Genomic DNA, 27,468 nt, shown 5'->3' on the forward strand with positions numbered 1-27,468 from the left:
TCTGATACGCAGGAATATGCACTAAAGATGTAGCGGCTGATTGGTTTAAGATACTCTTTAAGGATAAGAAGAATGACCTAGCTTAGTAAAGTGAACTTATGAAGGAAGTCTTTAAGGGTTATGAAAACTTTGAAGAACAACTGGAAAGATTCTTTGGAATTACTAATGAAGCTTAAGAAGTGGAAAAGAAACTTTGAAACCTTAAATAAAAAGGATTATGTTATAAACACACTTTAACCTTTATCTAACTGCTTAGTAAAGTTAATTGGACTGAGGAATTAAAGAAGGAAATGTACTACTATAGTCTGAAGTTAGAAGTTAAAGATGAAATTTATAAAACTGACTGATAAAAAACTATGTTTACTGCATTTACCTAAGAAGCTATTGCGATTGATAACTGATAATGGGAAAGGAAGCAGGAACGAAGGGATGAAAAAAACGGCTAGACCATGAGACACTAACCTTAGGCCAACTAAGGAAAGAAATGAGAAGACTATGTTGCTAAAGATAATGGAACTTGACTAGGAAGAATGGATATTGACACCTTGAACCATAGGAAGTTTAACGGAACCTGTAATACTTGCGGTAAGAAAGGCTATAAGGAAGCAGACTGCTGATCTAAAATGACCTGTGGATTCTGTGGCAAGAAGGGCTATGATGAAAGCTATTGCTATATAAAAAGGAATGGAAAGAAATCTGAGACTACTAAAGATAAGGTCTAGATAGACACTATTATGGAAGTCCCACATGACCACCTAAGCTGGATGGCTTGCTATGATGACTTATGCCTTGTGCACAAGAGCAGCAAGGACGGATTAGGATACTATCCTAAGAAAACACGAGCTAAGAAAACCCATAAGACAGTGAGAATTGATACTCTTAATTTCCGTGACTAAGTCCTAAGCGAGAAGGAAGACTTGGACTGGGACGAGGACTGTGAGTACTGTGGAGCTTGTGAACTATAATATAAATGCAAGGTTAAAACCCTTGAGTTATGAGATATTTATGACTGTGATATTTGCTATTCTTGAAACCTAGACTATGAATGTTAAGGATGCCTTGACTGCGGATTTATGGAAGGATTCTAGTATAATTGCGAAAGCGAATGGCGCAGAAACATGGAAGCTATGTATGAACTCTTTGAAGAAGAAGATAGACTGGCCTAGGAATACCTTGAAAAATGATGTGAAAAATGCAAGTAAATAGGATGTAGTTGCGAGGAATTCTTGAATAAAGAAACTAGCAAAAATAAAATTATCTATGACGAAAGCGGAAGAATTAATGAAAACATATATCCCTTTGCTAAATATAAAAACCTTTATGAATGTGAACTTTGTGAATCCCAGGACCTTGACTATGACTGTAATGGATGCAGCACCTGCGGCTCATGGGACTTATAACACGACTGCAGCGAAGTCTTAGACGCCCTAGTTAAGGAATATCGCTGATAGGAAGAATGACGACAGTACCTAGAGGAACACCCTCTAGTATAAAAATATCTTGTTAACCATGACCTATTACGCATTATCCTGCTAGAATTCCATCACCCATTAAATAATGGGCGCGCAGAAAGCCTAAGATTTAATGAACACTGCGGAAATAATGATTGGACGCTATATGATACTTTATATTGCGAAACACACGCCCTTGATAAACTTGAAGATTGGCACGAAATGCAAAATCACTACCTATAAAATTTGGAATGCTAGATGGATTATTTCCTTGACTGTAACACATGGGACTGCCTAAAACACTAGCAAGAAAAGAACTAGTATTATTGGACTACCCGAAGGCTAATATGAAAAGGCTATAACCTTGGAACCCACATTAATAGCGGGAAAGGAAATAAAGCCCTAATTAAAAGATACTACTGTATGATTTAGGATTGAAACTAGGATTTGAAATGCAAATGGTGTGTAAAATATTAAAATACTATAAGGGACTAAACCTATTTAGATAATATCCGAATTGATGTAATTGGACATAATAATAAAAAACTATTGGTTAAAGGGTATATTAACTAATGACTAGTTACGATTTATGTGGACAGTGGTGCGGATTGTAACCTTATTACTCCTGACTTGGTAATAGAACTCCAGCTATTAAACACTGCTAAGAAACTATTATCCTATGTTTTAAGTATTATATATCTAGAATATGAGATAGTTGTTAAATATGAGATTGATTACCTCCCCTTGACGATTGCTGGACGCCTTGAGGATATTAAGTGTGATATTATGAGCCTTGATACCTGTGATATTATGCTAGGACACCTATGGTTGAAATAAAGCAACCTACTAATTAACTGGAAAATGAAATAAATACTCTGGGAAGAAGATGTTACCTAGGAGCTGTGACTAAGCTATGGAGAGGGCAAGGAAGGCGAAGATGCGCCTCTAGACCTAAAAATAAAATCTCCTGTGTAATAAAATAGAGAAAACATAAAAGAGAGAATGGAACCTAAAAGAAAGGTTAGATTTAACATAGAAAAATTACTAGTACTACTATAATATGACCATAGAAGAGTTAGAGGAGAACGAGTATGCATTGACTGAGTTATTGTATGAGTTAAAATAGAGTTACAAGCCCTAGATAAAGTATTGTCAGAAGTAAAAGAAAAAGAGAAAAATGGAGAACTAGAAGATATTCTCTAGAAAGCACCTTGACAATACCGAAGGAAATATAAGAAACTGTTTAGCTTAACACTGGAAATAGTACAGCTACTTTACTTATAATGGGATTACTGTATAGATCTTGTGGATGGAAAAATAATGAAGTTCTTTCTAATTTATAACCTTAGTGAAGTAGAACTTAAAACACTTTGGGAATGGATACAAGAACAGCTAGAAAAAGGATATATTAGGCCATCTACCTTACCAGCTGGATACCCTGTTATGTTTGTACTAAAGAAAAATGGGAAACTTAGACTAGTTATTGACTATAGACAGCTGAATGAGATTACTATTAAGGATTGAACCCTATTACCACTTATTATGGAAATTCGAGACTGCCTAACTGGTGTAAATTGGTTTACTGCCTTGGACCTTAAGGGAGTGTATAACCTGATTTGCATCCGTGAAGGGGATGAATGGAAAACAGCGTTTAGAATATGCTATGGATTATTTGAATGTTTGGTAATGCTATTTGGGCTAATTAACGCACTAGTAACCTTTTAACGAATGATTAACTATGTACTATGGATATATATTGACGACTTTGTGATTGTATACCTTGATGACATCCTTATCTTCTTAAAAACCCTTGAAGAACACGAGGAACACGTCCATAAGGTACTATAAACACTATAAGACGCTAATCTGCTAGTGGAACTTGAAAAATGCAGCTTTTATGTCTAAGAAGTTAAATTCCTAGGATACCTGATTTTACTAGGACAAGTCCGAATGGATCCCGACAAGCTTAAAGCAATCTAAGAATGGGAACTACTAGAAACCTGAAAAGGAATGCAAAGCTTCTTAGGCTTAGTAAACTACTACTAAAGGTTTATTAAAAACTACAGTAAAATCGCTAAGCCGCTTACTAATGCTACTTGACTTAAAGAAGATGAAAAAGGCAAGAAGAAATTAAAAGATAGGAAACTCGCATATAAACCAGAAATGGAGGCAGCGTTTGAATAACTTAAAAACGCACTCCTTAGTGAACCTGTACTTATTATGTATGATCTTAATAAACCATTGGAAATTGAAACTGACTTATTAGACTTTGCTATTGGAGGAGTACTGATTTAGAAAGATGAAAATGGGAAAAATTATCTAGTAGCATTCTTCTTATGAAAACTGCATGGACTGGAATTAAGATACCCTATTTATGATAAAGAATTTATGGTAATTCTTGAAGTATTTAAAGAATGGTGATACTACTGTTTGGGAAGTAAGTATAAGGTTAAGGTTTACACTGATTACTGTAATATTGTATACTTTACTAAAACTTAAAAACTCTCCGCACGATAAACATGGTACTTTGAGACACTTTTAGACTTTGACTATGAACTTATTTACTGTGATGGCACTGTTAACGGATGAGTAGACGCCTTAAGCAGGAAAGAAGAATACTTTGAGGAAATTCCAGAAGTCTAAGCCCAGATTCTAAGAAAGAATTGTGAAGGCTACTATGAATAAATACGAATTGACACTCTATTTGTTGTAGAAGAATATAACCCTATCCTTGATAAAATAAGGGAATGTGTAGCAAATATGGATCTAGAAGAACTTCTGGAAGAAGTAACTATTGAAGAAGGATTGCTAAAATGGGAAGAGAAAATCTGGGTATCACTGGAATTGCAACTAGAAGTAATCTAAGATTTATATTGTAGTATGATTGCAGCGGTATACTGTGGTGTCTGAACAACATGGAACTATGCTGTATGCTACTATAAATTTCCAGGAATGAAAAATAAAATTTTGGAAGTTATTAAGAAATGCGATATATGTAAAAAAATGAAAGATGAAAGGCATTGGCTATATGGAATATTGCAACTAATCCTAGTTCTGGAAAGGAATTGGCACACTGTTATATTTGACCATATTACTGACTTGCCTAAGTTAAGAGATCTATTAATAAAAAAATACTTTGATAGTATCTTTGTTGTTGTGGATAAACTCTTAAAGTAAGTATACTTTTTACTATATGAGAAAGTGTATATAGCAGAGAACCTAGCGCATCTTTATATAAGATATGTATTTGCTGAATATGGAATGCTAAAAGAAATCATATTAGACAGAGGAAGTACTTTTGCGTTTAAATTCTGGCAAGAATTAATGGCGAAACTTGGAACTTATTATAAACTAAGCACTGCGTTCTACCTATAAATGGACGGATAGATAGAACGGATGAATTAAGTTATTGAAGTATACCTATGATGTTATATTAATCTTTAGCAAGATAACTGGGTTGAGATGCTACTAATTGCATAAATGTAATATAATAGCTCTATAATGGAAACCATAGGAGTCACACTGTTTTATGCTAACTACGGGTTTACACCAGAAGCCTATAGACCATCTTGCGATGGACTAAATGCGGATAATGTATGCATTCTTGCAGAAGATATGATTTAATTATAGGAAGAACTTAAAGTCCAACTTGAATTCTTTAGATAACGCTTAAAAGAATATGCAGATTGTATAAGGATTGAGGGACTAACCCTTTAGGAGGGAGATATGGTTTACCTGTTATGATATTTACGTAATAAAAAATTGCTAAACATTAGAATAAACAGGCTAAGTGATAAATTGGACTTTAGAAAACTTAGACCTTTTAGGATCTTGAAGAAAATTAGTAAAGTCAACTACGAATTAGACTTACCTGATAACATGCAGCTTAAAACAGCTGTCTTCTATATATCACTACTTGAAAAAGCACTAGTGGACGAAGAGATAGGCGAGCTAATTATGGATGAAATTGTTGTCTAAGATATTGAGGAAGAATATGAAATTGAAAAACTAACTTGTATGCAAATAAATGAAATAACAGGAGAAAGAGAGTACCTTGCTAAATGGAAAGGATATGACGATAATGAAAACTCGTGGGTCCTAGAACGAGAACTTAAGAGGAACGCCTAGATGATCCTGCGGGAATTTTATTAGTTTCTAGGGGTGGAAATAACGATGGGTCTAATTTGAACTTGGACTAATTAACGGCGTTAACGGAATGGGATGGGCCGGCCTTGGAATTAGGCGCCAGCAAGGCAGCCTGACGAGCGACCTCCGCCTCCTTGTGCTTAACCTGATCCAACTCCTCTAAATTATTGATCCCTTGCGCAATAGCATGAGCTATTTTCTCCATCTACCGCCGCTTCTTTTTACGAAGACGCGCAATTTTAGCATCTATTGCTTGACGCTCTTCCTCTGCCGCCTTAAGGGCATCCTCTAAATGAGCATGAAGCGAAGTAATGCGCTGAAGTTGCTGAGGTGTTAAAGGACGCGTATTACATTGCGGTTGATTATTAACTACACACTTGGTACACTGAGAAGAATTAGTTTTAGACATTTGATATTTAGAGAAGTTTTGTTTTTTCTTGTTAAGATAATAAGTGCAGCATGCTATTGCGATAGGATGAGATAGAATCACTTTTAATAGAATGTTATGATGCTTAGTCTTGGGGTGATGTTGTTTTTTTTGAACACCTGTTATGATTAGTAACTGTAATAAGATAAGGAAGAAAAAGAAACTATTTATGGGAACTAAGAATAAAGGGTGGGTATTTATACACCCTGGATAGAACAAGGTCTTAAGAATAAGATTAACAGGAGGGGGACATTATGTTACAACCTAACCTTTATGGTTGCAACCATGGGGGCCCCAGGTAGGTCGCCCTGGACTAACTAAGGACTGACCTAACTAATGAAAACCGGATCTAGTAACATTTCCTAGATCCTTAGAAGATCTAGAGAATTCCTCTAGATTTAACTATGGATTTAATAATCTTTTATAGATCCCGCCTAGATTAACTGGATATATAAGTTTACTTCTCTATGCTTATTTAGATAACTTAGATAGCTAGTTGTTAATATAGAATTAAGATTGCAACATGCTTTGCACTTTTACCATCTGGTGATATTGTTTACTATTGCCTATATTGCCTATTAGGTTTCCTAACTGCTTTGCTAATATAAACCTAGAATCATCTACTAGGTTTGTCCCTTGGGAATCTACCCTATACTAACTATCTAGTGTACGGTTTGTCACAGAACTAGTGGATTCTCTTTAGGATATATTTAAGAGAACAGTGTCAGAAAGATTAATCCGTCGGACTCTATAGTCTATGACCTAGACTAGAACTGCCATCCGCCGGATTGCATAGCAATAGGATGCAGACCTTTAAGACTTCTATTTATATATAATAGCCCAGTTCAAATCCTATTAACTTATCTTTATTAATAAGTCTAGTTATAATAGAAAAGTTAGGCAATAACATTAAGGATAGTCCCCTAAAGGGACTTCACCAGTTAAAGTTACCAAGTTTAATCATGGAAAGCAATAGCAAATCCTACCCGCATATACCCAAGAAGGTATCCTTTTAAAACAAGTATACCAAGGATCAACAGACACTGCTTTATTTAAAGACTTTATAAAGCAGCTGCTACACTTCTATAGCAGATACCTAGAACCAAAGTCTATAATAATTATGGACAATGCCTCTTAGCATAACTTAGAAAAGATTCAAGAAATATGCAAGAGGGCGGGAGTAATACTAAAATTTCTCTGTCCTTATTCTCCAGATTTTAATCTAATAGAGGAATATTTTAAGGTATTAAAGAGATTTATCAAGAAGCACTAGTATAAGAATAAGCGTCTCATTCAAATTAACTTTAAAATTTATTTAAAGTGGTATATTAATGTTATTAGCGATAATATGGATATTGCAGAAAGCCACTTTCGCCATACAGGGATACATATTACACAGCCGCCTTCATAGAGGCACAATAAGAATGTATATAATTACTTCCAAACCTAAATAAATAGCCCGCGCCCTATACTTCAATATTCTCCGTCACATTCAAAATCTCTTTCTAGGACTCTTTCCACCATTGCAAAATGTAAGTCCTGCTCGCAAATTGCCATGTAACACCATGTTTAATCCCACGCTCTATCATAAATTCAGCTGTCTCTCGTGGGTGCTATAGAATGTGATTTAAGTCAATAAAGTTATTCATTGCAAATTAAGTCACATGCTCTAGCTCCGACCTCCATCTATCGCTGTTCATCTACGCTACCGTGTAGTTGCAGTATTCCTCGAGCCACTGTGCTCTATCGCCGGTAATTTCCACTAAATCCATCTCAACCGCCTTAATCCCACAACCAAGCCCGCAGTAAGCTAGGACATAGGCCTTGCAGGGGCAACTATCCCCAGCGTCATTTGCTTTCCATTTCTAGCTAGTCTTTAATATTTCCAAGAGAATATAGGAAGGGATAACATTAACATCAACATCCTCATCCTTTTCCCCTTCTTTCATATTCTTCTTTAGTTCATGGATCATCGCTTCTAAGTAGCGGATTTCTATCCTAAAATAATTTCCCTTTACATCTAGCCAACAGTAAGGACCGCATTTGCAATACTTCCCTATACATCACCAACACTCAAATACCCTCCTCCAAATGCCTAGGTGCTTAGCCAGTTCAGCTTTTTAAGCGTCAGTGCCAGTGCCTTTCCTCTTTTTCTAACCCTTCGTCGCCATAGATTCTTTTAAGACATCTTTATAGATTAGCTCAATAAAAACAGTTATCTTTTTATCCATTTTCTTCCAGTAGCTAAACAAGGCACCTAGTTCCTCTAGGTAGCTGTCCACTATATTCCAATCAATCAATAATCTTTTAAAGCATTATATTAGGTTATAGCCGCAGGTCTTTATAATAAATATAGTAACATTTGCCTCTTCGCAAAGATAGTTATTTCCTGGAAACTTATCCTTATCCGTTAGTAGTTTGCTTAGCTAAGGGTGGAATATCTCCTCCCAATAGTCGCCTAGGGCTAAGACAATATCCAGCTCTAAGCCAGTAGAAACCTGCCTCGCCCTTATATTTTCACATAAAAATATCTTCCATCAAAGGTTATAATGGATTAACTTAGGACTATTCTTGTTATATTACTTGTCTTTCTCCCAGTCGCGTAGTCGGAGCAGCGGTAGCCCTCCCTCGCCACTTAGCGGCTCGCTTAGAGGTTCACTCAGTTTAATTACTAGACCGGCGCTGGGACTAAGAGTATAGACGCCTCTTAGATCTTAATAATCTAGGGAATTATCTCCAAGCCACTCAAAATTAAGGTCCTCCATTCTGGCGGTGGCATATGGCTTACTGGCAAGCTGCCAAGTAGCCTAAGGCAATTTTGCAACATTAGTACATTCTAGCAGCATACAACTACCAACCTAGCACTAAAGAGGCTACATGGCCTTTCTACGATATTCTACAGCTTTCTACAGCTTTCTACAGCTCTAAACTAAGTATTTTATTTCATCCATGCCATAGCAACAAATATTTCCTAGCAGAATACTCTCAAGCACCATCGTTGATATACGTCTTAATAAGGATATCAGGTACCTATATAGTGAATCTGGTGTGCTAATGGTAATTGTGGAGGATGCGCTGTAAGAGGTGGCTGGCTGGAACACTATTGCCGCCAATTTAGGCGGCCCCTTGCCTATGATTCAGTTATTATTGGCTAAAAAGACTCTCTGGGTCTTAAAGAGGCAGATTACCAGTCAACAGAACTTAGTAGGCATCGTTAAGGCAGGAGATATTTCTAATCACGCAACAGACATCACGATAGCTTCATAATTATGGGTGATACAGTTAAGGGCGAAATGGGCGTCCTATTCGCACACTCAGAATATCTAAGCACGGACCATGAGTACTTTTAAATACTTAAACATACTTATTAAGGCTTACTTATTCAGTATGTTTTCAAGTAGTATAATGTACTCAAAATGTACTCAATTTAGTAGCTTCGGCCTATGTAGACAGTGCAGATAAAATCAATAAATACAATTAAACCTAATCCAGACACATGCCCCAAAAATTCAAGGGCTGCTAAGTGGGGTCGGCACCCTCCCCCGCCAGCGGACACCTCAAGCCTAAACGTGGCTTGATCGTTCCTGGCGTCACTTATTTGGATGCTAATTACACCTGCTTGGATGCCGGATAATCCATCCCTTGATTTAGTAACGAAGTGACGGCTATTTGTGGACTTGTACCTTTCCCGCAGGTACTGGCGGGGCACTGTAACAAAAGCCACCTCTCCAGTCAAGCCATAGAGAAATGATGTGACGCCGCAAGGTCCTTCTCGAATAAGGAACATTTTATATCGCACTTCTGGCCACTTTGCATATGAACCCCTTCAGCGATCTTGCCTAATGTTTCTTATTCCCATCCACCTTTTCATCCACTTCTTCTCAGCTTCGCCTTCGAGGTCTTCTTGGCACGGGTTCGATTTAATCCACTTGCGAACTTTCCTCTTGGTGGCGTGCTTGTTATAGAACTCGCCCAACGCTTGGTTTAATTCTAAGATGGGATTAGTTCCAGCGTCGATCTCGATTGAATGAACGTTGCGACCTGTGAGAGGTATGCCATGTGCTGGCTGAAGTGAAAATCTGGAGTTGGCCCACTCTTGGATTAGAATTAGGTGGCTGGGAATTGGAGTTCCTGGTTTGTATCTTATTAGTATCCGCACTCTATGCGGGCATGGGTGAATGATTTACCTTCTGGGATACTGTAGATGTATTGTTTCCCTGTTTTACAGCTTCCTTCCTCAATCCACGCACGGGCAAAATTTTGCATGACAAAGTCAGTATACATGACTGCCCCGTTTGTTGCTGACCATACCTGTCAGCGGTTTGCATCTAATAAAGGGTAAACATACAATCGTTGCCATTTACGGCTGGATACACAAGGCCATCCTTGTATACAACAACCTCATGGTCGCGGGAAAAAGCGTGCGCTGAGCGGTAGTAGCTTTGTTCCGCGAGGTTCCGACTAGGGCTATAGTGGTGCAGAGTTGTAGGAAATGAAGTAAATAATGCTTGAATCAAGGGCCGAGATCTCCGAAAGTTCCAGGAAGTGCCAGAAGCCATGGCGTACCTTAGCAATATAATTAAAAGAGAATGAGCGCTTTGGAGGGATAAGGCTGGCCAAGGTGCTGATGGAGGGGCGGAGTTGATATGGAAAATAGACTGTGTACAGTTAGGAGCGAAATGGTTGTCCTGTTCACATACTCTGAAAATTTTTGAGCACGAACCATCACTACTAAAGACTACTTGGATACACAAGCCATAGCTACTTATTAGATAATGAAAGAAGTACTCGTCAGTACCTCCGCGTATATTCCAATCCAGTAACTTTTACTCTTGTAGACAGTGCCCCCAGCCTAGATACGTCACTCCTGAGTGGGGTAAGACCTCCCAAACGCAAACGTGGCTTCATCAATTTCCTGCGTCTCCTGTTCTTCATTACATACTATGAGTGAAGACTACTGCATGAATGAATGTTTTACTGACAAGTGGATCAGTCGCCAACTGACCCTGCTTGTAACCCCTCAGATTCCGTTAAGGCATGCGGCTACATAGCCTTAAGCTAAATCTAATTGTAAGTTTGCTTTACCCACCTACTCCTAGAAGCCGCTATCTTATAATTCGCCCTAATTCTATAAGAAAGCGTAATAAAGGATAATAACAATAAGCACCTGTTGCTTTATGAACTTAGCCTGGACTATGGAGCATTTATTATCTCACAGCTTGTTAATATAGGTAATAAGCGCAATTAATAAAGACATATTAAGTTCCTCCCCTTTATTAGCTGCCTTTAGTGTCTCTAGCTAAAAGGCATATAATTACTCCGCATATTTATTAACGCCTTTAACAAGTTATAGTATATTACGCTATTATATACCTGGAAATCTTTAGAGTACAAGAATCCTTGTAATAAGCATTATTACATTAAGGGTTAGGATAACAGCTATCTTAAACCTTTGGCAGTTTAGAATTACATTCTTAATCATGTCCTTGCTATATGCGCTATACTAAAGTTAAGCTCCTTTGGATTAATACTGACTATATTTAATAAGACATATGCAGTGTTACCGCTTGCACTAGCCACTACTGTTATATTTAAAAGCGTAATGCTTTATAAGCTATGGACCTTATTTACTAGCTTAGCTAGCATCCTATTGCACTATTAGCCCGCCCCCTGCAAATGAAATCCAAGCTGGATCTTCTTAAACACATCCTCTTAGGGAACCTTATTAAAGATAATGATAACATTTGACTTTTGTAAGTAATTACTATTTATAAGGCGAAGAAGGCCTTGTGGCTACTTTGCGAGATAACCTGGGATATTTGGTAGGGTTATGCCTAGACTTTCCAGGAGAACTATTATAGTAGACAGCGGATGCAGCTATTAATCCGCTATAATTAATTACTAGAGCAGTAAAAGAGACACTATTGGATATTTGGTAAGATATAGGGTAAGCTATGTGTGCTGTCTATCACCTTCTCCAGGGAGGTAACATAACTATACCTGGCGCTATGCAGCAGGATAGAACTGCCGCTGGATAACATCTACTGGATTAATAATATGCTTTAAGCGGCTGGAAGGTATATAGAGATATTACTTAAGTTAAGCGCAATAACATTAATAATAGTTGCTAATATTAAGGCGCGTGGGTTATTAAAGCTGTGGGACTGTTTTACTATTCTTGTAAATTACTATTAATACTTAGTATAATTAGATAATAAAGCTCTTAATAAGTAGTATTATAGCCTAAGTTTATTAATCTTAGCTATATGTTTACTTAATAGTGAAATTCTTAATAATAATAACTTTAACTAAGAGCTAGTAGTATTATTAATAATATTAAAATTTCTTAAAAAAAAGCTATTTAAAGTATTTAGTGCACCTAAGGATAACACTAGGGAGTTAATATTTAATAAGGGCTACTAACTAATTAATATGAAGTTAATAATAGATGGCATTTTAATAAAGGGGCACTTGTGGAAGTTAGGTTATGTTATTAACACCTTGAAATTTAGGAAGACACTACCCTGGATTAATAACCTAAGGGGTTAATTAACACTTAATAAGCGGAAGCGTCTACTATAGCTGGTTTTTTACTTAAATAATCTAGGACACCGCCCTCTTACTACACGGATTAACAAATATCTTGCTAATAATATTAAATTTAACGCCCAAGAGGACTATATCTCCTTTACTAAAATATATCTTTACCACATGGCCGCTGAATTAGTAATAGCAATTAGGGCGCGCTAAAAGCTAAGGCTGGGTAGTATATAGGATTTAATGGGGCGTTTAGCACCTTACTGCGCAGTCTTTGTGTGGTTTAATAAAGATAAGGATAAGGGTGAGGTGTATCTGCTGCTGGCTTTTGTCTTCACCTTGGCATGGTCCTGTGATCTAGGCTTAAGGACTTATGAAGCTAATGATATTAACCGTTATGTCTTACTTAAGGTTAGCCTTGAGAAATCCCTTGATAGTGTTAGTGTCCCGCACCTCCGCGTCCACAGGTGGCTGCTCGGCATATGCTTCTTCAACGGGTACCCACGCACTAAAGTAGTGTTTCCCTGGCCGCGAGAGCTTCAGGCAGTTAAGCCTTAGTAATAAGCTTAGTGAAAAATAGTAAAGATCAACCCTAATCTCGCAGTAATTCAACAGCTAGCCGCGATTGTCAGTATAATCTCACTGGCTAGCTAATATTTTTTTATATGATAATTCATTTCTTCGTTTACTTTCATATGCTGGCCGGTCGCCAAAGCTGCAATTTTAAATTATTGTCTTTTCCACTCTATCTATATAGGCAGTAATTTATTAGTGTATGAGGGCAAGTAAGAATAGATTAAACTCATATTTGGAAGATTGTTGTTTAAAAACCTAGGGGGTTACTTGGGAGACTGTAAATGGCGCCATCTCAAACATACAATCTTCGCATGCTGCGAATTTGCCAGTTTCCTTTCCTTGCCATTATACATGCAGCTTATCTTGACTATGTGTCATCGGTAGGCGCAAGATATGGCGCCACCCGAATGGTGCTGGTCCATGGAGAGAGCGCCTTGTAGCTAATTGCAGTGAGGTTACCATTTGCTGGTCTACTGCTGCCTCAGGTACAAATGGGCTTTGGCATGATATAAATCCGGTTTCAGATGGTTTTAAGGTGCTTGTACCACCCTAAGTACTGAGCCCGTAATAATGTAATTAGCACTGTAATATACGTGCCTGTGCGCTAGAAAAATGATTTCGACAGGACGGCTATTTCGCTCCTAACTGTAACGGAATGTATAACATTTTTTACGTCTATTAACGGACGTGCGTCCAAAAAGTGATTTTTCCAACATGTTGGGTTATGTCATTTTACAGCTTGTAATGGTACCTCGGAAGTACAACCTGACAAGGGTATCAAGCCACAATCCGAGTAAAAAATGGATCCTTCTTATAATCGTTATCTAGCTATTCCGCGACACTCATTTCGCCTTTTACTGTATTATTATTATTATATATATATATATAATATAACTATTATATAAACTATAGTAATTACTATACTTATAATATTAATATTAAATTATATAAATAAAATAGTTTTTTATTCTTAGTTATTATAATTAGCTTATATACCTTACTTGCTATTAGTGTCACAACCTAACAACACTTGGTTATATTAACAGGCCTTAGAAAGAATATACTATATTCTAAATAACCAACCAGAAGGAAGCAATCACTATACTATAAGTAATTACTCCTGCGCTTACTAACACTATCCTAGTAATCACTATAGTAATTACTACTATAACTATAATTATGCATAAGTAGACTAAATATATAAGTTTACTTTTTTATGCTTATTTAAATAACTTAAATAGCTAGTTATTAATATAAAATTAAGATTATAACACACTTTACACTACTTATACTCTAGTAATATTTATTTACTATTACTTATATTACCTATTAGGTTTCCTAACTGCTTTACTAATATAAACCTAGAATTATTTACTAGGTTTATCCCTTAGGAATTTACCTTATATTAACTATTTAATATATAGTTTATTATATATTAATAACTCTTATTTAAACAGTTACTAGACCTTATAGGTAATATAAAACTAAGGATATAAATACTAACCTTTAATATTTTAAATAATAACATTAATTATAAGAGCTAAGCTTTAAGTAATTACTAGTTAAACAGCATTATAGAATTTAAAGATATAGCAGTAGAAATAGCCTATAACTAGTAAAATGTTTAAATAAAAGCTCTTAAATAAGAACATAAGTAATATAAATAATAAAAATAAAACACTAGGGCTTAAATAAAAAATATAAAATATATAATTTAAGATTTATATACTTAATATTAAATAAATTAGTAAACTATTTAATAATATACATAGACTATTAATAATCTATAGTAATAACTTAATAACCTACTAGTAGTAGCACCCTAGGTAATACCCTAGGTAATACCCTAGGTGGCCCCTGCTATAGCACCTGCTATAGCACCTATAGTAGCACTAGTAATTCCTGTGGATAATAAACTAAAACTAGGAAAAGTTTTAAAAATTAAATAACTAGAAAAGTTTAATAAAGACATTACTAAGCTTTGCTAATTCCTTAATAACCTGTAAATATACTTTAAATATTATTATTTAAAAATATTCCTAGAAGATAATTTAGAAAAAAGAATCTAGTATATAGGAATATATACTAAAGATATAGTAGCTAACTAGTTTAAAATGCTCTTTAAGAATAAGAAGAATAACCTAGCTAAATAAAGTAACCTAATAAAGAAGGTCTTTAAGGAATATAAAAACCTTAAGGAATAACTAGAAAAATCTTTTAAAATTACTAATAAAGCTTAAGAAGTAGAAAAGAAACTTAGGAACCTTAAATAAAAAGGACTATATTATAAATATACTTTAACTTTTATTTAGCTATTTAGTAAAGTTAATTAAACTAAAGACTTAAAAAAGGAAATATACTATTATAGCTTAAAGTTAAAAGTTAAAAATAAAATTTATAAAATAAACTAATAAAAAGTTACCTTTATTACACTTACCTAGGAAGCTATTATAATTAATAATTAGTAATAGGAATAAAAGTAAGAAAAAAAAATAAAAAGAGCAGCTAGACTACTAAGCATTAGCCTTAAGCTAATTAAGGAAAAAAATAAAAAGACTATATTACCTAAGATAATAAAACTTAACTAGGAAGAATAAATATTAATACCCTTAACTATAGAAAGTTTAATAGAACTTATAATACTTGCGGTAAGAAAGGCTATAAGAAAGTAAACTATTAATTTAAAATAACCTACAGATTTTATAATAAGAAAGGCTATAATAAAAGCTACTATTATACTAAAAAGAATAAAAAGAAATCTAAGACTACTAAGGACAAGGTTTAAATAAACACTATTATAAAAGTATTATATACCTACTTAAGCTAAATAGCCTATTATAATAATTTATATCTTATATATAAGAGCAGTAAGGATAAATTAGGGTATTACCTAAAGAAACTATAAGCTAAGAAAACTTATAAGATAGTAAGAATTAATACTTTTAATTTCTATAACTAAGTCCTAAGCAAGAAGGAAGATTTAGATTAGGATAAGAATTATAAGTATTATAAAGCTTATAAACTATAACACTAATACTAAGCTAAAGAAACTCTTAAGCTTTAAAACACCTATAACTATAATATTTACAGCTCTTAAAACTTAAATTATAAATATTATAAATGCCTTAATTATAAATTTATAAAAGAATATTAATATAGCTGTAAAAGCAAATAGTAATAAAATATAAAAGCTATATATAAAATCTTTAAAGAAGAAAATAAACTAGCTAAAGAATACTTTAAAGAATAAGAATAGAATAATAAACCTAAGGATAAAAAGGAATAAGAACTCTTAAATAAGACACTCTTTTAAACACATATCCCTTTATAAAAAAACCTTTATAAATGTGAACTTTATAAATCCCAGGATCTTAACCACAACTATAACAAATGCAGCACCTATAGTTTATAGGACTTTTAATATAACTATAGTAAAGTTTTAAATGCCTTAGTTAAGGAATATTACTAATAAAAAAAAATAATAGTACTTAAAGGAACACCCTTTAATATAAAAATATTTTACTAATTATAATTTATTATATATTATCCTAATAGCACTTTATTACTTATTAAATAATAAGCATATAAAAAGCCTAAGATTTAATAAATACTGCGGAAATAATAATTAAATATTATATAATACCCTATACTATAGAATATACGCTCTTAATAAACTTAAAGACTAATATAAAATATAAAATTACTACTTATAAAATTTAAAATACTAGAAGAACTACTTCCTTAATTATAACATATAGGATTACCTAGAACACTAGTAAGAAAAAAACTAATACTATTAGATAACCTAAAGACTAATATAAAAAAGCTATAACCTTAGAACCCATATTAATAGTAAATAAGAAAATAAAGCCTTAATTAAAAAATATTACTATATAATTTAAGATTAAAACTAGGACCTAAAATATAAATAGTATATAAAATACTAAAATATTATATAAGATTAAACTTATTTAAATAATATTTAAATTAATTTAATTAAATATAATAATAAGAAACTACTAGTTAAAGGGTATATTAATTAGCAACTAGTTATAATTTATATAAATAATAATACAGATTATAACCTTATTACTTTTAACTTAGTAGCTAAACTATAGTTACTAAGTACTACTAAAAAACTATTATCTTATATTTTAAGTATTATATACCTAGAATATAAGATAATTATTAAATATAAGATTAATTACCTCCTCTTAATAATTACTAAATACCTTAAGGATATTAAGTGTAATATTATAAGCCTTAACACCTATAATATTATATTAAAACACTTATAGTTAAAATAAAATAATCTATTAATTAACTAGAAAATAAAATAAATACTTTAGGAAATAAATATTACCTAGGAGCTGTAACTAAGCTATAAAGAGGGCAAGGAAGGCAAAGACGCGCCTATAGACCTAAAAATAAAATCTTATATATAATAAAACTAAGAAAAATTAGAAAAATTAGAAATAAAACCTAGGAAAAAGGTTAAATTTAATAAAAAAAAATTGCTAATACTATTATAATATAATAATTAAAGACAGAAAGCGGAATAAATTTGCATTAACTAAATTATTAAATAAACAAAAATAAAACTATAAGCTCTAGATAAAGTATTATTAAAAGTAAGAAAAAAGAAAGAGCTTAAAGAACTAGAAGAAATTCTCTAAAAAGCACCTTAATAATACTAAAGGAAATATAAAAAACTATTTAACTTAATATTAGAAATAGTATAACTACTTTATTTATAATAGGATTATTATATAAATCTTATAAATAAAAAAATAATAAAGTTCTTTTTAATTTATAACCTTAGTAAAGTAAAACTTAAAATACTTTAGGAATAAATATAAGAATAGCTAAAGAAAAAATATATTAAACTATTTATATTATAAGCTAAATACCTTATTATATTTATACTAAAGAAAAATAGGAAACTTAGATTAGTTATTAACTATAGATAGCTAAATAAGATTATTATTAAAGACTAAACCCTACTACTGCTTATTATAGAAATTTAAAATTACTTAACTAGTGTAAATTAGTTTACTACCTTAGACCTTAAGGAAGTATATAACTTAATTTATATTTATAAAAAAAGATAAATAAAAAATAGCATTTAAAATATATTATAAATTATTTAAATGCTTAGTAATACTATTTAAATTAACTAATATACTAGTAATATTTTAATAAATAATTAACTATATATTATAAGTATATATTAATAACTTTATAATTATCTATCTTAATAATATTCTTATCTTCTTAAAAACCCTTAAAGAATATAAGAAACATGTTTACTAGGTATTATAAACACTATAAGATACTAACCTGTTAATTAAACTTAAAAAATATAGCTTTTATATTTAAAAAGTTAAATTCCTAGGATACCTAATATTACTAGGACAAGTCTAAATAAATCTAAATAAGCTTAAAGTAATCTAAGACTAGTAATTACTAAATACTAGAAAAGGAATATAAAGCTTTTTAGGATTAGCAAATTACTATTAATAGTTTATTAAGAACTATAGTAAAATTACTAAACTACTTATAAATACTATTTAATTTAAAAAGGATAAGAAAGGCAAGAAGAAACTAAAAGATAGGAAACTTATATATAAACTAGAAATAAAAGTAGCATTTAAATAACTTAAAAACACACTTCTTAGTAAGCCTATACTTATTATATATAATCCTAATAAACTATTAAAAATTAAAACTAACTTATTAGACTTTACTATTAGAGAAGTACTAATATAAAAAAATAAAAATAAGAAAAATTATCTAATAGTATTCTTCTTATAAAAACTATATAAACTAGAATTAAGATATCCTATTTATAATAAAGAATTTATAATAATTTTTAAAGTATTTAAAAAATAAAAATACTACTATTTAAAAAATAAGTATAAGGTTAAAGTTTATATTAACTACTATAATATTATATACTTTACTAAAACCTAGAAACTCTTTATAAGATAAATATAATACTTTAAGATATTCTTAAACTTTAACTATAAACTTATTTACTATAATAGTACTGCTAATAAATAAGTAAATGCCTTAAGTTAAAAAGAGGAATACTTTAAAAAAATCCTAGAAATTTAAGCTTAAATTTTAAAAAAAGAATTACTAAGGAAATTATAAATAAATATAAATTAACACTTTATTTATTATAAAAGAATATAACCTTATTTTAGATAAAATAAGGGAATATATATTAAATATAAAACTAGATAAACTCCTAAAAGAAGTAACTATTAAAGAAGATTTATTAAAATAGGAAGGAAAAATCTAGGTACTATTAAAATTATAACTAAAAGTAATCTAAGACTTATATTATAGTATAATTATAATAGTATATTATAATATTAAAATAATATAAAATTATATAATATACTATTATAAATTCCTAGGAATAAAAAATAAAATCTTAAAAGTTATTAAGAAATATAATATATATAAGAAAATAAAAGATAAAAGGTATTAGCTATATAAGATATTATAACTAATTCTAGTTTTAAAAAGGAATTAGTATATTATTATATTTAACTATATTACTAACTTGCTTAAGTTAAAAGATCTATTAACAGGAAAACACTTTAATAGCATCTTTATTATTATAGATAAACTATTAAAGTAATTATACTTTTTACTATATAAGAAATTACATATAGTAGAAAATCTAGTATATCTTTATATAAGATATATATTTATAGAATATAAAATACTAAAAGAAATTATATTAAATAAAAAAAGCACTTTTATATTTAAATTTTAGCAAAAGCTAATAGCTAAACTTAAAACCTACTATAAGTTAAGTATTATATTTTATTTATAAATAAATAAATAAATAAAATAAATAAACTAAGTTATTAAAGTATATTTATAATATTATATTAACCTTTAATAAGATAACTAAGTTAAAATACTACTAATTACTTAAATATAATATAATAGCTTTACTATAAAAACTATAAGAGTTATACTATTTTATATTAACTATAAGTTTACACTAGAAGTATATAAACCACTATATAATAGCCCTAATATAAATAACACATATATTCTTATAAAAGATATAATCTAACTATAAGAAAAACTTAAAACTTAACTTAAATTCTTTAAACAGCGCATAAAAGAATATATAAATTATACAAGGATTAAGGGATTAACCCTTTAGGAGGGAGATATAATTTACTTACTATAACATTTATATAATAAAAAACTATTAAATATTAAAATAAATAAGCTAAGTAATAAATTAGATTTTAAAAAACTTAAACTATTTAAAATTCTAAAGAAAATTAGTAAAGTTAACTATAAGCTAGACTTACTTAATAATATAAGATTAAAAACAGCTATCTTTTATATATTATTACTTAAAAAAGCACTAGTAAATAAAAAGATAAGTAAACCTATTATAAATAAAATAATAGTTTAAAATATTAAAAAAGAATATAAAATTAAAAAAATACTTATTATATACTAAAACCCAGAAATAAATAATATAAAGTACTTAGTTAAGTAAAAGGAATACCTAGAAATAAAAAACTTATAAGAACTTAAAGAAAACTTTAATTCTTATATACTAATAATAAAGTTTCTCTAGTCTCTAGGAATAATAAAGAAGGGTTAAGTAAGAAATTAAAATTAAGAAAATCCACCCCTTAGTAATTCTATATAATAAAAAGAACCTTTAACTTTTACCACTTAATATCCTTAAGCTTATTTAATAAGCTTAGGCTATACTACACTATCTCCTTACCCTTAATATAAAGCTGCTATTTTTAATAGCGCAACTGCTTTAGATAATCTAAAGCCTTATTTATCTTAACCTAAGCTTTATAAAAAGCCTTATAGTGTTATAATAATAAAAGTTTAGCTAATTCCTTAGCTAAATTTAAATAATAAGACTTTAAAATAATATAGGATACTATAAATTAGTATAAAAACTTTATTATAATAAAAATAAGAACTTATAAGAATTAAAAGCTACTCCTTAACTATTATATAAGTAACTAGCCCTTATATATTTACTATATTTTAAAAAGTAATACTCTGCTATTTAATAGTAAAGCCCCTTAGATAAATAATAAGAATAAGGTATAATATTAAAACCCTTAATAGCAACTAAATCTGCTAAATAATAATAATAAAGGGTTAAAAGGGAAGCTAAAGAAAGAAGATTAGATATTATATTAATAAGAATTTAAAAAAGGAAGAAGAAAAACACACTAATAGGAATAGAACAACCTAGTTATAGGCCTTAAGGATAAGACTAACAAGAAGGGAGTATTATATTATAACCTAATAACACTTAGTTACACTAATAGGCCTTAGAAAAAATATATTATATTTTAAATAACTAACTAAAAGAAAGTAATTACTATACTATAAGTAATTACTCTTGCGCTTACTAATACTATCCTAGTAATTACTATAGTAATTACTACTATAATTATAATTATATATAAGTAAACTAAATATATAAGTTTACTTTTTTTATGCTTATTTAAATAACTTAAATAGCTAGTTATTAATATAAAATTAAGATTATAACACACTTTATATTACTTATACTCTAGTAACATTTGTTTACTATTACTTATATTACCTATTAGGTTTCCTAACCGCTTTACTAATATAAACCCAGAATTATTTACTAGGTTTATCCCTTAGGAATCTACCCTATACTAACTATCTAGTGTATAGTTTATTATAATTAGCTAGTTAAAACTATTTGCTTTTTTTTTTTTTTACTAGCTTATTGTTTTATTTTTATTTTACTTTTTCTTTTTTTATTAAAAAAAAGTTTATTAATTTATATATATTTACTTTTTATTAAATAATATTATTTTTAAATATAATTATAACTTATACTTTAATAATAATAATAATATATATATATATAAATTATAATAATTTTTTTTTATAAAATATATAATTACCTAATATTTATATTTTTAAAAAAATATACTTAAAAAAGTATTTTATTATTACTAATTATATATATAATATAATACCTTTTAGTAATAATCTATAATTTATATATTATAAATATTAATCTAATAAATATATCTCTTAGAATATAAGTACAGGTATATATTTATTTACATATGCTAATATAATAAGTATATATATAGCGCATATACCTAGCTACATGCACAGGCCATACATAGGCCATGCTGTATCTTATCTATTCACGCATCTATTTACACAAGACTTATTTTTAGTCTAAATAGCATACTTCTTCCAGAGACAATAAGAACAAAAACAAAGATAATATACCTAATTCCCTCATTAACTTACTATAAAGATCCCCTATTCCTCTGCTTCATTGCCCCAAATTTCCTTTTCATCACATACACACACTCACACACCACCACTAAAAAAATCACCCAAAATAAAGTTCTCTATGATCCTCGCCGTCCTCCCTGTGGCTCTTGCTGCCACTGGAACCCTTAACGCCAGGGATGCTGCCAGAGAGGCCGCTGCGCTTGCTGCTAGAGAAGATGCCTGCGAGAAATGGGTAAGTTTTTTTTATACTTATATATATGTATATATAAAAAAAACCTATATATATATATATAAAAGAAATAAGGAGTGTTATTAATATTTTTATTTAGCAAGAGTGTCTAGGCCATGGGTATGGTTTTTGCGACCCCTGCGAGTGCCATCCCGAATTCACCAAATGCACAACAGGTGGTAGACCATATGGTTAGTAAATCAGCAGGCTTCTTATATTAATAAGAGCTAAGGATAACACACTACATATAAAAGTCTTAGTACTAATAGAGTATATACTTATATATTAGTACTAATAGAGTATATACTTATATATTACTTTTATCTAAGATATTTTTATATAACTGCTTATAAAAACTTTTTATATTTATATTAAATAATTACCTTTTTAATCCCTTAACTATTATATTATTTCCTTAATAATATTTTTATTTATAAACCTTAGTTCTTTTATTTTATAAAAAATAGTTATATATTTATTTTATTTCTTATTATTTTATACCCTTTGCCTAAAACTTAAGTCCCTTATATATTAATATATATATACAACTGCTTAAATACAGCAATTAGCTATTATATTAATATCCAATTTAATAAGAAGGCTATTTATTCCTAATTATTGCAATTGGCTTATATACCTCGCTTACCATCAGCGTGTTGAGACTATTTTCCCCCCCCCTCTCTCTCTAGCCAGCCCATCATTTTTATTCTTATTTTACTCTTTTCCCTCCTTATTAGACAAAGTCTACTAATGCATATGCATTTGCCTCTCATTGGGCGAACTTGCTTTTTGCAATGCCGTTTCCAAATGCGATTGTAACTTACACTACAGTAATAACATACATATAAATTGTAATGATTTTCATCTTTCTTCATAGAGTACGCAGTTACCTAGCGTTCATGTCTTCAAAGGCTGTACTCGAAAAGGCTTTTTGCCACTGCCAACTACACGTACAGTGCAACACCTTCCAGTAGCAATCTGCGATCCATGCACCATGAATGTCAACCCAACGGGCATATCTCTTGGAATATGAGCACAGGCACACATTTACACATGATAATATAATGCGTATACAGCGCACATACCTGGCTACATGCACAGGCCATGCACAGGCCATGCCTATCTATTCATGCAAGGCTTTTCTTCGTCTGAATACCACGCTTCTTCCAGAGACAATGATAAATCAAGAAAACAATGTAGCTAATTCCCTCATCGATTTCTATAAAGATCCCCTACCCCTCTGCTTCATTACCTTAAGTCTCGTCCACTTCCTCACCCACCATTACCTACAAAATCTAAACCCACCCAAAATGAAGTTCTCCATGATTCTCGCCGTTCTCCCTGTGGCTTTCGCTGCTTCCGGAACCCTTAAGGCCAGGGAAGCTGCTAGTCTGGCCGCCAGGGTCGCTGCCGGAGATACCGCCTGCGCCGAAAATGTAAGTCATAAGAAAAGAGAGACATAAAACTCACTCACACATAAGAAAGATGTAAAAGAGCGTTATGCTAATCTTTTCTTCCTCTTCTTTTTTTCGCACTCTAGAACACTTGCCCAGGCGAGCCTATTTTTGGACCTTGCGATCCCTGCGACTGCTTTCCCCACGCTGGGCTGTGCGACACACCTTGGCACATGATTTCCGCCTGGAAGAACTAGATAAATATATCTTGCCTATATTAATTGCAGCTTCACATAAGCTCCAGCAAAACTGTACACAAGTATACATATACTTTCGGTACTAAAGAAACAAACACCTACCCATGTCTTCTTATTTCATCTGAAATATCTTTACATAAGTAGATATCTGTTACAGTATCAATGAGAAATATACAGACGACCATTACGTTCTTTAACTTGGAGCTGATATCTTGACTTGTCCATCGTCTACTTTAACAACTTCTACCTCCTACCTGAAAAAGTCCAAGAAATCAGGCTTTAATAGAGGAAATAGGACTTTAATAAAGGAAACAAGCCTGCATTCCCATCGCCATCCGATCACAGCATATTGAAAACCTGGACACCTAGCCACGATAATTCATGCAATACACAAGGAGCTACTAGTAGGTATAATTGGTGCATTGAATACATTCCCTCTCTACAAGTAATAAGTACCTAGTCATACATCAGTCCCAATCCTCGCCAAGTCCTCGCCCTATGCCCACCACATGAGTCCTCGGTATACCTGGCCCTCCTTATATGTCTCTTTTTTCCATTACTGATGAATTCCAATTCCATGCCTCTCATAAGTTTTTTTTCTTTCCTTTTCTCAAAAGTACGAGTCTTCGTATTGTCTTCGTTCTGCGCCATGCACCTCCCATAGTTCCCATCCGCATCTAAATAGCAGTCCCTGGGCAAAGAAAAAGAAAGTCCGAGAAGTGTTTTAGAAAAAAAAAAAGCATTATCGATAAAAACCGCGAGGTTGTGTTACAGGGCCACGTCATGTGCCGACTTAACATTTGGAGAAAGAAAAAAAAAAACTCGGGGCCTTCCCTCTCTCTAATTCGCTCCGTTTAGGCATCAACAATACCATCGGCAATGGCAAGGCGCTGCTTAGCCGTCTTTGCTCGCTTGCCAATCAACTTTCCTTTGGCCTTCTTGCTCATTGACTCACTTTCCGCTGGGGTGGCAGTGCCAGACGCACCGGGTTTGCTCCCGTCATCAAAGTTGCCCTCACCTGTGAGACATGATTAGCATCTATGGTACCAAACACAATAAGACATTTAAACGGTTGTGTGCGCTTACCTTCGTGATACATTTCGTCCAAGCTGGCGGGAGCATCCATTCTCTTCCGTTTGCTGGGCTTCTTCTTTTGCTTCTCGTATTCGCCAGATTCGAGTAGCTCCTTTTCACGACGCTCAATCATCTCAGCTTGCTCGTCGTCGGCCAGCCACATGGCAATATCACGGTTGCGGTTCTCCGGTGCACGGCGACCAGAAAAGTCGACGCTGGCACCTCCACCTTGGATGACGACACGTTGGACTTCTTCCTTTTGAAGAGCACGCTTTCGAATACGTTCCTCAATCGTGCCACGAGTGATCAGTCGGTAGACAGTGACCTGTCTCGTCTGACCTAATCTGTGTGCTCGGTCCATGGCTTGCGAATCAATGGTTGGGTTCCAATCTGAATCGTAGAAAATGACAGTGTCTGCTGATGTCAGATTGATACCAAGACCACCTGCACGAGTAGATAGTAAAAAGATAAAAATATCGGGTCGAGTCTGAAAGTCATGCACAGTGTCACGACGATCCTCCAACTTGGTAGAACCATCCAGTCGGCAGTACTTGTAATTGCGGTATGTGAGATACTCTTCCATCATATCAATCATACGGGTCATTTGGAAGTATAGCAGGACACGATGGCCCTCTGCCTTGAGCTTAAATAGAAGATCGTCCAGCTTGGCCAGCTTACCGCTGTCAGTGACAAAGCGCTGCATGGAAGGCACAGCAATGTTGGTAAATCGCTTCTTGTCATGATCTGGCTGAGGGAAAATCTTGTTGGTGGGATACAGCTCCATTGGCACCTTCTTCTCAACTAGAGCTCGCTCGTCGTAAATCGTGGGTCCGTACAACGTCTGACGAATATGAGTATTGAACATGATGTGCTGATGCTCGGCAACTGCGCTCAACTTGGTGCAATAAACCTCGATGGGGGGGGGCCGATGCGCGAGGTCTTCCCGCAGGCTCTAGCCGGTTGATGCCAGAGTTCCGGTATGCCACCTTTGCAACGTTCATCAAGCTATACAAAACGCCTTCGCTGGTAATCTCTGCTAGAGGCTGCCGATTGCGGCGCTCCTGGATCTTGAACAAGCAGTGGGCGGGTGTAAAATTCTCGTCTTCCTCACCATAGACAACGTTCATATGGCCAAGCCGATCACGCTTCGTGAGCTCTTTCACCGCGCGGTCAAATAAGTCACTGTGTGTAGCCTCGTAGACGTCGCCTACCGACGCGTCTGCGAATCTAAGCCACGAGAATGCCTTGTCACTGTCTGCGTTGGCTCGAACATGTTCTGGCGTCCAGATGTTCAACATGTGATTAAATGCTTTGCCGCGCCAGCCTGCTGTCTGGTTATCACTTCCGGCTTTATCAAGTCGGCCGCCCTCAGTCCAGACAAGAGACGGTAGCTCATAGTCCAGTAAGCTTCGGCTAGAATAGCCTACGGAAACAGTGCTGCCTTCTCTGACGAAGGAGGCAGTCTCTGCAAAATATCCAAAAGAATATGGCGCAGTTACTTCAGCGCGCTCGAATAAATCCGGGTGATTGCAGACTTTTCGGAACTGCATGACCAGGTTCATCAAGGTTCCCGAGTCCTGGTCGTCACCCATTGTCGCCTTTTCAACAAGATCCATGATGTTGATCTGATTTCGCAAGTTGCCATAGTAAGCCCTCTGCCTGTAGGTGAGGTCGCAGAAGACGTCCAACTCGATCTTGTCACCGAGCTCCTTCTGGACATGCTTCTTCACACGACGAAGCATAAACGGCTTTAAAATCATGTGTAGACGTTTCAGCTGATCCTCGTTGAGCTTTGTGTTGCTTTGAGCGTGGGACTCAATGTCCTTGGAAAACCATTCACTGAACTCATCGTGTGAATCAAAGAGCGAGGGCATGATGAAATGCAGTAAAGCCCACAGCTCCTGCATGTTGTTCTGGATAGGGGTACCAGTCAGCAACAAACGATTTCGGCAGTGGAAACCCAGCAGGCACTTCCAACGAGAACTAGACGAGCTCTTGATGGCTTGCGCCTCGTCAAGAATCATGTACTGCCATCGCATTTTCTGGAAGTACGCTACATCGGACACAA

At 32.9% G+C, this 27,468-nt stretch overlaps 5 protein-coding genes across 5 annotated transcripts; 2 read left to right on the plus strand and 3 right to left on the minus strand.

Annotated features, from left to right (window-relative positions):
- Positions 1-9,452: 9,452 nt before the first annotated feature.
- TrAtP1_010813 (uncharacterized protein) lies at positions 9,453-10,751 on the minus strand. The gene is made up of 4 exons (XM_066114861.1): positions 10,373-10,751; positions 10,212-10,325; positions 10,066-10,155; positions 9,453-10,014 (listed from the first exon to the last, which is right to left on the minus strand). Exons 1-4 carry the CDS (start codon positions 10,581-10,583, stop codon positions 9,851-9,853), a joined length of 579 nt encoding a protein of 192 aa, XP_065970958.1. The 5' UTR covers positions 10,584-10,751; the 3' UTR covers positions 9,453-9,850.
- Positions 10,752-12,963: 2,212 nt separating this feature from the next.
- Positions 12,964-13,256, minus strand: TrAtP1_010814 (uncharacterized protein; the record flags this gene model as incomplete). Its single annotated transcript, XM_066114862.1, has 2 exons — positions 12,964-13,176; positions 13,251-13,256. 2 exons carry the CDS (start codon positions 13,254-13,256, stop codon positions 12,964-12,966), a joined length of 219 nt encoding a protein of 72 aa, XP_065970959.1.
- A 9,308-nt stretch (positions 13,257-22,564) lies between these two features.
- TrAtP1_010815 (uncharacterized protein) lies at positions 22,565-22,871 on the plus strand (the record flags this gene model as incomplete). The annotated part of the gene is made up of 2 exons (XM_066114863.1): positions 22,565-22,678; positions 22,776-22,871. 2 exons carry the CDS (start codon positions 22,565-22,567, stop codon positions 22,869-22,871), a joined length of 210 nt encoding a protein of 69 aa, XP_065970960.1.
- Positions 22,872-23,694: 823 nt separating this feature from the next.
- TrAtP1_010816 (uncharacterized protein) lies at positions 23,695-24,523 on the plus strand. The gene is made up of 2 exons (XM_066114864.1): positions 23,695-24,111; positions 24,216-24,523. The coding sequence occupies exons 1-2, from the start codon at positions 23,740-23,742 to the stop codon at positions 24,324-24,326; spliced, it is 483 nt and encodes a 160-aa protein (XP_065970961.1). The 5' UTR covers positions 23,695-23,739; the 3' UTR covers positions 24,327-24,523.
- A 657-nt stretch (positions 24,524-25,180) lies between these two features.
- On the minus strand, positions 25,181-26,184 carry TrAtP1_010817 (uncharacterized protein; the record flags this gene model as incomplete). Its single annotated transcript, XM_014092257.2, has 2 exons — positions 25,181-25,344; positions 25,413-26,184. 2 exons carry the CDS (start codon positions 26,182-26,184, stop codon positions 25,181-25,183), a joined length of 936 nt encoding a protein of 311 aa, XP_013947732.2.
- Between the last annotated feature and the right edge of the window lie 1,284 nt (positions 26,185-27,468).

This window comes from Trichoderma atroviride, chromosome 6, assembly GCF_020647795.1.
Source record: "Trichoderma atroviride chromosome 6, complete sequence".
Taxonomy (NCBI): Eukaryota; Fungi; Ascomycota; class Sordariomycetes; order Hypocreales; family Hypocreaceae; genus Trichoderma; species Trichoderma atroviride.